The 12,414-nt window shown below is 46.6% G+C and overlaps 2 protein-coding genes across 6 annotated transcripts in view; one reads left to right on the top strand and one right to left on the bottom strand.

Moving 5' to 3' along the window:
• LOC142502547 (uncharacterized) overlaps positions 1-2,629 on the bottom strand; it is a 28,473-nt gene extending 25,844 nt beyond the window's left edge. Inside the window, exons 1-2 of one of the 4 annotated variants that reach the window (XM_075613675.1) lie at positions 2,519-2,629; positions 2,266-2,329 (exon numbers count right to left, since the gene is read on the bottom strand). In XM_075613675.1, the coding sequence (XP_075469790.1) occupies positions 2,266-2,291 (26 nt within the window). In that variant the 5' untranslated portion in view covers positions 2,292-2,329; positions 2,519-2,629. Of the gene's footprint in view, positions 1-1,848; positions 2,014-2,264; positions 2,330-2,518 lie in introns of those variants that run through there. The other 3 variants (XM_075613687.1, XM_075613681.1, XM_075613677.1) reach the window with 3 other exon arrangements.
• On the top strand, positions 1,361-9,462 carry TOMM6 (translocase of outer mitochondrial membrane 6). 2 transcript variants are annotated; one of them, XR_012803788.1, is made up of 4 exons: positions 1,361-1,459; positions 7,751-7,919; positions 8,173-8,358; positions 9,183-9,462. XR_012803788.1 is itself a non-coding variant. In XM_075613690.1 (4 exons), exons 2-3 carry the CDS (start codon positions 7,816-7,818, stop codon positions 8,267-8,269), a joined length of 201 nt encoding a protein of 66 aa, XP_075469805.1. In that variant the 5' UTR covers positions 1,380-1,459; positions 7,751-7,815; the 3' UTR covers positions 8,270-8,283; positions 9,183-9,462. The 2 variants fall into 2 exon arrangements, 1 of the variants encoding a protein (XP_075469805.1); XM_075613690.1 differs by having other exon boundaries at positions 1,380-1,459; positions 8,173-8,283.
• Positions 9,463-12,414: the final 2,952 nt, after the last annotated feature.

Raw genomic sequence — 12,414 nt, forward strand, 5'->3', positions numbered from 1 at the left:
GGGGTATTTTTTAAATGTATTGGGGAGGTGGAGCTATTTTTTTAAATGTATTGGGGAGGTGGGGCTATTTTTTAAATGTATTGGGGATGTGGGGCTATTTTTTAAATGTATTCGGGGGAGTGGGGGTATTTTTAAAATGTATTCGGGGGCGTGGGGTTATTTTTATATGTATTCGGGAGTGTGGGGGTATTTTTTATATGTATTTGGGAGTGTGTGTGTGTGGGGGGGGGGGAGAGAAGAGAGGGGGGAGAGAGAGAGAAGAAGGGATTGAGCGAATGGGGGGGGAGAAGGGAGATGGGTGGGGAGACAGAGAATAGAGGGGATTGAGCGAATGGGGGGGGGGGAGAGAATAGGGGGAGACAATGGGAGAGGGTGAGAGAAAATGGGGGGGAAGTAGAGAGAGAATGAGGACAGAGCCGCCAACAGGCCCGGTGAGTCAGTCAACTACCCCCTCTCTCTCTCCCCCACCCTCTCTCTCTCTCCCCCACCCTCTCTCTCTCTCCCACCCTCTCTCTCTCTCTCCCCCACCCTCTCTCTCTCTCTCCCCCCCACCCTCTCTCTCTCTCTCCCCCCCACCCTCTCTCTCTCTCTCCCCCCACCCTCTCTCTCTCTCTCTCTCTCTCCCACCCTCTCTCTCTCTCTCCCCCACCCTCTCTCTCTCTCTCCCCCCCACCCTCTCTCTCTCTCTCCCCCCCACCCTCTCTCTCCCCCCCACCCTCTCTCTCTCTCCCCCCCACCCTCTCTCTCTCTCCCCCCCACCCTCTCTCTCTCCCACCCTCTCTCTCTCTCCCACCCTCTCTCCCACCCTCTCTCTCTCTCCCACCCTCTCTCCCACCCTCTCTCTCTCTCCCACCCTCTCTCCCACCCTCTCTCCCACCCTCTCTCTCCCCCCCTCTCTCTCTCCCCCCCACCCTCTCTCTCTCCCCCCCACCCTCTCTCTCTCCCCACCCTCTCTCTCTCCCACCCTCTTCTCTCTCCCACCCTCTTTCTCTCTCCCACCCTCTCTCTCCCCTCTCTCTCTCTCCCACCCTCTCTCCCACCCTCTCTCTCTCTCCCACCCTCTCTCCCACCCTCTCTCTCTCCCTCTCCCCCACCTTCTCTTTCTCTCTCTCCCCCACCCTCTCTCTCCCACTCTCTCTCCCACCCTCTCTCTCTCCCACCCTCTCTCTCTCTCTCTCCCACCCTCTCTCTCTCTCCCACCCTCTCTCCCACCCTCTCTCCCACCCTCTCTCCCACCCTCTCTCTCTCTCTCTCTTTCTCCCACCCTCTCTCTCTCTCCCACCCTCTGTTTGTCACCCTCACCCACTCTCTCTGTTTTATCTTAACTGCACTATACCTACACCGAAATAACCTATTCTGCTTTCTTCCAGATCTGACTCAAGTTTCACACGGGAGACATCGGAAGACAGGTAGATAACACCTACCCACCAGTATAGTACCTTGAGGGACTGCGGATCAGGTAAGATCCCAGGTGGGATTGCTGCTTTGGAAATTGTTAAGAGGGGGCATCCTGACACTGGTTAATGTGTTCAGAAGTCATTCACGTCTGGCTTTTTTTTTGGTTCGGTTAGTGAGGTCAACACACGCACGCGCACACACACACACACACACACACACACACACACACACACACACACACACACACACACACACACACACACACACACACTACTTTTCGAAATAAACCTACGTTTCTATGAAAATGTAAGTTGTTTTTTTTTGCGGCCCACCTAGACTTAAACCTTGTTTATTTGGCCCTTGTTAGCATTTGAGTTTGACATGCTTGCCCTACACACTGCAAACAGTCTCTGACTGTTACCAACACAGCCCTGAAACTCCAGCCCCTACCTGGTACCAGGATACACCTCCATCTGCAGCCCGGCCTGAGCCTGGCACCAACAGGAGTCTGGGGTCTCTGTCACAGACCCCGCTCTTCGCCCTACCTGGCACAGCTCTCTGCTGTGCCACACTGCTCTCTGCTGTGCCACACTGCTCTCTGCTGTGCCACACTACTGTGGTAACACTCTGCTAGCACAGACAGGGACTAGCAGAGTAAACATGTGGGGGAGGGGTCCAGGAGAAATGCAATGCAGCCAGGGTCCATACACGCCTAAACCACCCCCCCCCCTACTGCTCAGTGTAAACTGATCCCATCCCACTACAAAGACAATCTGCTCCAGCCTGTGTGGGTGGCTCTGGGTGTATTGACAAGGGGGGAGGGGGTGTTAATTCTCTGGGACTCATGCTACCCCCTCTGTCACCTACCTGCACGGACTGATCACACAGGACATCAGGCTGGTGACAATTAAGAGATCATTTGCTTAACGACCTGTGGGAGGGATAAAGTGAAATCATTAGTTAGCTGGAGTAACAGAACAGCCACAGGATACAGAGTCAGAGTTATTTATCTGCTTCTAACTCCTATCAATACTAAAAGCCCTTTAACTGAGGACCACATGGAGACAGCACGAGGGGGGACAGTGGAGAGCTGCAGAGACCAGAAAGCAGTCACACATACCCCATCTGCATGGACACCTGAGACAATCACAACCCAGCTGTCTGCAAGCTTCAACTACTCTGCACATGGGGGAGAAACAGGAAGGGGGTGTGTGTGGTTAATCTTGTCTTGATCCCACCCAGGGAACGCGTGTGTGATTATGCACAGCCCCCTCCTGCCCTCCAGAGACAGAACATTAATGAAATGACAGACCCATGTCCCTCAGACCTTACCCCCTCACACCCCCATCAGAACTCCCTCCTACTGTCTCTGTACGTTCTCCCTACCTACCAATTAGACTGTAAGCTCCTCGGGGCAGGGTCTCCTCTTCCTTAATGTTATTTTTATGACTGAAGCACTTATTCCCATGATCTGTTATTTATATTGTCTGTTATTTATTTGATTACCATGTGTATTACTACTGTGAAGCGCTATGTACATTAATGGCGCTGTATAAATAAAGATATACAATACACCTACACCTGCTTAGTCTCCAAGTTAAACAGTAAGCTGACACATGTGTATCCTGCAGAAACTGATGGTTGTGCAGTATGTGTCTCTTATCAGATACGGATTGTACGACCAGCCGATAGCTTGGTCTATAAAAAGGTATACACCAGGCCTGCACAACTCCAGTCCTCGAGGGCCGCAAACAGGCCAGGTTTTCAGGATATCCCTACTTCAGCACAGCTGGCTCAATTAGTGGCTCAGTATGACTGAGCTACTAATTGAGCCAGCTATGCTGAAGTAGAGATATCCTGAAAACCTGGCCTGTTTGCGGCCCTCGAGGACTGGAGTTGTGCAGGCCTGGTATACACCATGTCAGCAAGATCAAACCCTTACTATTATAGATGTAATTGTGCCACTGGCAAGGGGACCTCAATATACGTCGCAAGCGCTTATTCCCATGATGTGTTATATAATTATGTCACATGGCTGCGTCCGTAGTACAGGATATGGCAAGAGCTACGTAGCTCGCAGCTAAACAAACGCTAGGACGCCAATGCATATGTGCATTTATTTATTTATCAAATGTTTTACCAGGAAGTAATACATTGAGAGTTACCTCTCGTTTTCAAGTATGTCCTGGGCACAGAGATAAGACAAATAATACATAGTTACATAAATGAACAGGGTATACATTATATACAAGGCATTGCATGCACAGTTAAAGGAAATATATATTATGGGCGTATGAAACAGTTACAGACCAGATTAAAACGTGAGACAGCCTTAGATTTGCATAGCACGTGCACATGCGCTACGGGGAGACCGGCGTCTCTGCATCTTTGAGATCGCTGCTGCTGCCTTTCTCACTTGGGTGTAAGCTCCTAAAACAATGGGTGTATTCCATGATCTTTAGTATCATTGTGTTTTATTTGGGGTTGGTTTTAAAGCTGCAGACCAAGCAATATCCTACATACTGTATTTTTTTTTTAAAATAAATCAGTTCTGTACTATGAGAAAATACTTGTCGCATTTTGTTTTTACGAAACAAACCTGAATGACTTATTTTTAATACCCCTATTTTATTGCTTTTACAATATATTTTGGCACATTACAGAAATTAGTTCACACAAAAACAAAAAAAAAAAGTGGTGGTGTAGATGGGGGTGATGGGATAGGGTAGGGGTCTCCAAACTCAGTCCTCAAGAGCTGCCAACAGGCTTTTATGGATATCCCTGCTTCAGCACAGGTGGCTTAATTAAAGACTAAGCCACTGATTGAGCCACGTGTGCTGAAACAGGGATATCCATAAAAGCCGGCCTGTTGGCAGCTCTTGAGGACTGAGTTTGGAGACCCCTGGGGTAAAGGTTTACAGAAACAAGAAAATGAAGAGGGGCGGGTAGGAAATCTCAGATCGGTAGCACAGTTACATTGGTTTATATTAACAAAGATAAAGATTGATAAGTGCCAATTACAGTACAGGTAAACACAGGTGAGTCAGTATCCAGACCACTTCAGGTGGGAACAAGCGTCCTGGGGCCTGGGACAGAGTTTGATTCAATGTACTTGTGTATAGGTCAGTTGCCATCAGTTGCTCTCTAGACGTGGAGTGGTACAAACAGGTTAATATTGCACAGAGAAAAACTGAAAGCAATACCGAGGAGTCACCCAGAGTCTGGATCGCGGAGCCCTATATGCTCTGATATATAAGCCACGGGGGCCACACACTCTAGAATCTCTCATGAAACGTGTCATTCTCTCCACTTGAAGGATAGACCATCTATCTCATAGTGGGGAGGTCCAGTCCTTTCCAGTGTAAGGCTACGGAACGTCTTGTCACTGTCACTATGTTCGAGATTAGTGTATGTACATATTGATCCAGGTCCTGAGAAGGCATATTTAGTAGACATGACCAAGGGCTTAGTCTTCATGTGAAACCTAGAACCTTTTGAAACAACCTGTGCACCTTTACCCAGAGTCGAGCCACCTGAGGACACGACCACCACATGTGAACGAAGTTGCCCGGTGACCACATCCTGTAGGGCAGGGGTGCGCAACCTTTCTGCGCTACGCCCCCCCCTGTCTGCTCAGTCCCAGTGCTTGCGCCCCACCTTACCTAGGAACTGGTGGGGTCATGTGACATTTGACGCGTGTTGCCATGGCAACGCGTCACCCGAAGCCAAGGTAAGTTACAGACGCCGTGCGCGCTCCCCGGCATTTAATTTAAATGCTTTGGGGAAGAGCGCGGGGCCTCTGTAACTGCCACGCCAAAAAAAATCTCGTGCCCCCCCAGTTTGCGCATCCCTGCTCTAGGGCACATGTGGGAGGTCCCAGGGAACATCGTCGAGAGCCGCATTGGAGTCAAATACCATCGGTATAGGACCTTGTAAGTGTTTTCTTTGATGGTCGTGCAGATAGAAATTTTTGAGGCGGCCTCAAAGGTGTCTCCCCATTCCTCGGGGTCCAACACCCTATCGAGGTCCGATTCCCACTCATGTATAAACCCGCTACTCTGCTGGGTGCTAGGGAGAAAAATAGATGTATAAAATAGAGGCCTTGTCTTTTACTGATTAGGGGAATTAAGACAAAGCTCCTCAAACATTGTTAGGCTGGTGCTGCAGGTTGGAGTGCATTCGAAACCGCTCAACTGCAAGTAGCAAAAGATGTCTCCACTGCCCGGGCCATACTCTGCTGATAGAGACTCGGACGATTTAGGCCTGTTGTTTGTTATTAAACACAACATTTTACCGGAAAGTCACCCCTGAAACTCATGCCCTGCACATCCCTGCTGGCTGGCACTCCTGGAACAGTAAAACCACATACATCTTTATTATACCAACAGTTATATACCACAATTGAGTTGAAGAGCTGACACTCACTATTCCCCACGTGCACATTTTAGACAGGTTAAAATACATTTTAGGACTGCAGTCAGCCGTGGCCCGCAGAACTGACACTCCACAGTCACCTTTTATAACTCAGGGGCCCCCCAGCTGGGCATAATGCTTTAATTGGTGGCCTGGGGACTTCGTCATCATCACAATAACTTTTAATGTTATTACGTAAAACATTCCAGAGAACATGAGAAACACAGATCACCGGACAAAATCCCCCCCTAGAACGCAGTTTGCAGCTCACAGCCAAATCCCCCTGCTTCAGCACAAACCAGGGCAGTAAAACTGGGCATGGAACTGGGTTACATTCCAGGTCCCGGGATATGTCCGAACCCCAGGGTCCAGTTTAGGGGTTCAGGGGGAAAATAATATAATGTGTTAAATGTATGAATTATGGTAACAATGTTTTTGAATAAGGGAAAAGAGAATGGGTTTTAACCATCCCCAAGCTTGATATGTTTGAAGGAATGTCAGAGGAAGTCATTGAGCATGGCTATGAACCCCATTTACATAGGAAGTATAGGGGGCTCTTCATCTCGGCTTCAAAGGCCAGGACGTAGAGGTGTCAAACATTTTGTTAGCAGACACATTTGGGATTCACCAGTACAGTGAGTCATAATTTAAGTTCAGGACTTTTAAGGCCTCGTTCAGGGTGCCAGAGGCAGGAGTTGGAGCGCGGGCGTTCGCGTATGCGAGCGGCAGTCTGCTGGGCGATGTGTGCACATCCTCCCCAGCAGACTTTTTCAGGAGTTGAGGAGCCTGGGAGGGGGCGGGACTACAGACCTGAGGTTAGGAATCGAAGTTGCTGTCTTGAAATCATTCTCAAGAATGATTTCATTGGCTGGCGAGGTACCAGTGACGCTGCTGCAGCTTCAAAAAACAACTTGGATTGTTTATTGAAACTGTAGCCAGCGTCAACTCGGTACTTCGGAGACAGGGCAGCTGCTACCCTGACAATCACAATTAACTTTAAATACATTGTTTCGGACGGCCGCCCGCCCGCACTTAAGCACGCCCTCCCTCCGAAGCCAGCACCCTGAACGAGGCCTAAGGCATCACATGGAGTTGACTCCGGCATGGCTGGGGAGACATTGTAAGGTGTTACTTGGGGAGGAGAGGTGAACATTTTGGCCTGACAGATGTCTAGTGATGCGAGTGTCAAGTGGGGGAAGATGACATTTTGTTGCACATGGTCAGTCACTGTTCTGAGGCCAGGAGTATCCACCTGGCAAAAGTATGTGAGTGGCCAGGGAGGAAATTCCCACGCAGTGATTCGCTGCAGACTGAAAAATGGGACATGTGAAAGTTTTTAAAAAGTCATGCGGTCAGTCAGAGAGGAAGATTCATCAGTTCCATCTAAGAGTTCCATCATGTAAAGAAGATTCATCTGAGCTACAGTGGCAGTGCAAGGACAGAACGAAATGATTTCATCTGGCAGAGTTATAGGGCTGGCAAGTTGCGTCCTAGCCAAAGGACTCCGTTTGTGTATCAACCCCGCTCTGGGAATTGATACCTGGAACCTGCATTTTAAGAACTTTCGTTCAAGGACTATATTATTTTGTTTCAGTATGTGTTATTTGTGATATTTTGGTCATTCAAGCTGTGTGTGTTCTTTATGTGAATAAACCCAATTTATTTTATTTCATGCTTTTATTCAATCAAAGGATCCAGATGGTGTGTGTGTATATATACATATATATGTATACACACACATACAATATCTATATATATATTATACACGTGTGTGTGTGTGTGTGTATGTATATATATATATATTTTTTTTATTATTTATATGTATATATATATATATATATACATATCTTTATGAGATGTATGTTAGCCAATTGATTGCATGCATATACTCTTCTAAGCTGCAGCTTTGTAACTGGTGACGTCTCGGCTCTTCCTCCAGAGGTCACTGCCGGGAACAGGAAGCAGTGTGAGTGCACGGAAGTGACGTAGCGATCGGTGTGTGAGATGGAGATGGTGCCGGGCGGAGAGGCTGCAGGGAGCGGGGAAGAGTCGCGGGGCTGGGCCCGGGCGGCGTACGGGTTCATCACCGACAAGAACGATTTCCGCAGGTCAGAGAGAAGGGTGTATGTGTATGTATATCTATCGGACACGCACGTGTGTGTTTGGTATAGTGTATATATACACACGTGTGTGTGTATTATATATATATATATATATTTTTTTTTTATTCTCCCGTGTATATATGTGTGTGATGAGATAATGTAACACACACACACGTAATATAGTAATACTGGCACACACTGTCGGGGCCTCCTCGTGGTGCTATGGTTCTGATGACTGTCTGATGCTTCTCATTTGCAGAAACCTGATTATGAACCTGGGGCTGTTTGCCGCTGGAGTTTGGGTAGCCCGAAATCTGACAGATATCGACTTGATGGCACCTCAGCCGGTGATGTAAAGCAGACTGCCTCGGTGAGATGACCCACTGACACAGCTGTCCGAGTATCACCACACATTCAAGGCCCCTAATTCTGCTACTACTGTCAGGTACCAAATCCCAAGATTAGCAGCGGCTTCCTGGAACGCATGGATGAGCAGTTTCAAATGAGAAGCTGGCTTGGAGAACTCGGTACAACAGACCTGGCAGGGGTCTATTTTGGAGCTTTTTGCACTTCTAGAAGTCAATAACTGTATACAGATGCTGTTCACATGTACTATATATATATATATATATATAAAAATAAAAAAAATACTTAATATTATCCTGACTGGATTAAGTGTTGTATGTGGCAGCACGAGATGCACCTGCCCCTGACTTTGTATCTGGTACCTCTGGGGCACAGAGATTAAAATGACCTCCAGCAAGGTCATACAAGAGCAGAGTCAAATCAAAGTCTATCCTTCTTACAGACCTGCAACACAATCCAATAAAGTATTAAAGGTGCAGTTCCTCTTGGAAATGAAAGATCTTTAAAACATGTTTAGTATGATGGCTGGAAAAACTGATCACCACCCTTTAATTTGTATTTAAAAAGGCTGAAAGCCTGCTGCAGATTATCCACATGGCAACTCCTAGTGTTGCTTATCCCCACCTGGCAGGGCTGTCTTCCATGCAGACTACATCTTGTCATTGCAAGTTGTTAGTGAGAAACCCTTATAATCATCAGTAATGGAGAGGTGGGTGAGTAGCCATATTAATTTAGGGTTTGGGCTTATTTCTTAGAATTATTTATTATTTTGTAATCCGTGACACAAACAGGTCAAATAAGATGGCATGGGGAACAAATAAACAAAACAAATATGCATTTTAAAATATTCCTCTAGTGATAAGCAGACAAGTCACTGATTTTCTTTGCGTTTTTCATTTACAGCCGTGTGAAGTTCGTTATCCACCATACTCGCCCCTCTTGTTTGATGCAGCAGCGTCACTGCATTATGCTACGTCAGGGTGGAAGTTACACAGAGCAGCCTAGAGAATGCAAACCATGTCGAAAGGATTGCTGGAGTCGGTGTCTTGAGACCTGGTGATGGCTTTGAGTTCCCTCGCATGTTGCACTGTACTGTGAAAATAAGCGTCAACCCGTGAAGTCATGGTGTTACTGCAAAACTGCGCTAGTGATTGTGTAAAGTAAATAAAATGTAAGAAATACAGCCGACATGTTTGTTTTCAACGTTTTAATAGGAAACTTCAGCTTACAAAAACCAAGGTGTAAAAAAGAGTCAAGATTTACAAAACTCATAAAAACATGATTCTTACCCCTCCCTCCTACCCCCCAAAAATACCGGTCGCCTCCTCAGGCGAGGTTAAACACCCACAAACTCATATCCATGAATTCACTGCCCTGTTGGCTACTCGTTCACAAGGAAATGAAAGACGGATCTGCAGCTACTCCCAGAACAGACACAGGTGTCGCTCAGGGTTTTGAAAATGACCATGTTGGTCTATAACTACGGCTTATCCCCTATCGCTGCCGAAGGGTATTCATACAATCGTGCTCTTGTGCAGCCTGACATGAAGGGCCGCATTTTCTAAGCGATGCTACTCCATAAGACACCGCCTGGCACTGTTTAGTAAATATGGCCCTTTGCCACTCGGTGTAAGCAGTCCTATGGCCTAATCTTATCTCGGACAGTAACAGAAGCGTAGTCTTCAGTGGCAAAAAAAAAAATATGAAATTAACTGGTTCAAGCTTTATAAAAAAAAAAAAAAACCATCTGCTGGTCTTAGAAGTGGGAGCATTCATGCAATGCATGTGTGCAGCGGGCATTTTACAGTATAACCGTCATTTTCAAGTGTGGTAGACTGGGCTCAGCCTTCAAATGCAGACATGCTCTTTAATGGACACAAACCAATCTCAACAATTCTTTGCTTGGATCAGGCACCACTATTACTTGACCAATAGCACAGATCCTGGCTGTGGAACATTCCGATTGGTTCAGCTGTCATTTAAATGGTTCTTTAGAATGTTCCGAACTTTGAAAAGGAAAACGGTGCTCAAATTATTATTTCAATCCCTTTCTGGTGGTTAGGAATAGATTTGTGACAAAATTGTGAGAATCCTGTCAGGAAAGTGTCCCCGCACTTAATGAATCCTGTAGGCGAGCTACCAGTTTATACGAGAGGTCTGTACAACCAACACAACCAGCCCACAGACAAACATCTATTCCCACACTTGATTTACAGTCGCCAGCTGTATCTTCATGCTGGTTTAAGAGAGCACAGTCTTGAACTGTGCAGTTGCAAGGGAAATTGAACCTTTGTTACCAGAAGCCAAGGGCATGTGATCTAAAGCTGTGAGCCCATCGCTAGCCGGTAAAACAAATTAAAAAAAAGGACATTTAAATATTTTTCTTCTGTTAACTAACTTAAGCTAATAAGCAAACTATTGGCTGCTGAGAAAAATTGTTTACAAATTACATTTCTAAGGGTCCTCTGAATGGGGGAGTTGTCAGTCAAGTTTTTTGCTTACCCTTAGAACAAATAAAGAGGGGGCTCTGCCGGTGCAAACTCTTGAAGATGAAAGGAGCAGCCAGAGGACATCAAACCCCTTCCATGTCTCAGCAGGATTAGAAACTAACTTTAAATAATGATTTCATAATACCTATAGGTGTCATTTTGGTACACAAAATGCAGCAATCACCCAGATGTGACCCTGTCAACAGGTCACTGCTATTAGTGCGTTTTGGTCCTAGGAAGGACAATTTGTAAACAGACCTAAACTGCCTACCACCTTTAGCAACACATGACTAGTGGGTAATAATAATAATAATAATATGGCTGCCTTAATGGCCACAATGATCACAAATACAATTGTGACGTGTGCATGGCGCACCCATTCCGATCACTCCCCTCCTGCAGTGGAGCTGGTCAAAATAAAAATGCCTCTTCATGCAAAAGTAAAATAAACCCAGACAAGGCACCAAAATTGTGGTATCGGCTACTGATCTGCCGTACAAACACAGCCACATATTTGCTCAATGATGCAAACCAACACACCTCACGGTCTCACAAAAAAGATGGAGGCACACAGTTAAAAAGTTGCAAAAAAGATTGAACACTTGACTCCATGCTTATAGCATACCAAATAACGTTTCGGGGACACAGCCTCTTCCACGGATAATTGCCACCCGGTTCTGCTAGAAGCACGGAGTAAAGTCTTCGCCATCATTGTTTGCAACTTTAACTGTGTGCCTCCATGCTTTGCGTGATATACTAGGTCTATATCCTCCGTTGGAACATTGGGGCTTCGATGGGTTAGTCTGCACCAGGACTTTTATACGGTTTCCCTTTTTTGGCAATTGGTGTGCCGCTACCTATTTCTATACGGCCACCTCGTGGTCTGCATCAGGAGTCTGTGCAGGGGGAATCAGGCAGGGCATATTGGAGAAGTCTGTGTGAGTGTGACATGGGTCTAACCCAAATCTGGAGTATGGACGGTGGTGTCCAGGGCATTGACCGGGACATCTGGCTCCGTTCAGCATCGGCTAACACCACATCCAGCATGTGGGTACGATCATCCTCTCTCGGGAGGACAATGCCAATCCTCAATGGCCACCAACAGGCCCTTGGGGACTGGAATTAGCCACCCCTGCTCTATCTGATTAATCCTTTCGGAACACTGAAAAGGAGGGTGAATAAAATGTTCCATCTCCCCAGCTATTACACTATGTGTGAAAGGACAGTGGGGGGTTACCACCCAGACTGGAAGATCGAACACACACACAGTTGCTAGAGTAGAGTTAATCAGTAACTTTGTACAATGGAGTTGCATGTTTTCTGGGCACGGGAGGAAAGGGTTTCCTGAAAGTGGCGATCCAAGCGGGCTGTTATTTTCAAAATTAATTTAAATTTATTTTACACAGGATTGAAGCAGGGGGTCTCCAGAGCCAAACCCCATTAATTCCAGCTCTGGGGACCTCCTGCTTCGGGAGTTACCTGCAGAGGGGGTGCTGGTAGACGTTCCGATTCAGCTACCAGGGTTGGGATCGAGAGCAAAGTCTCCATCTTTGCTGATGATACTAAATTGTGTAAGGTAATAGAATCAGAGCAGGATGTAATTTCTCTTCAGAAGGACTTGGAGAGACTGGAAACGTGGGCAGGTA

This window comes from Ascaphus truei, chromosome 9 (assembly GCF_040206685.1).
Source record: "Ascaphus truei isolate aAscTru1 chromosome 9, aAscTru1.hap1, whole genome shotgun sequence".
Taxonomy (NCBI): Eukaryota; Metazoa; Chordata; class Amphibia; order Anura; family Ascaphidae; genus Ascaphus; species Ascaphus truei.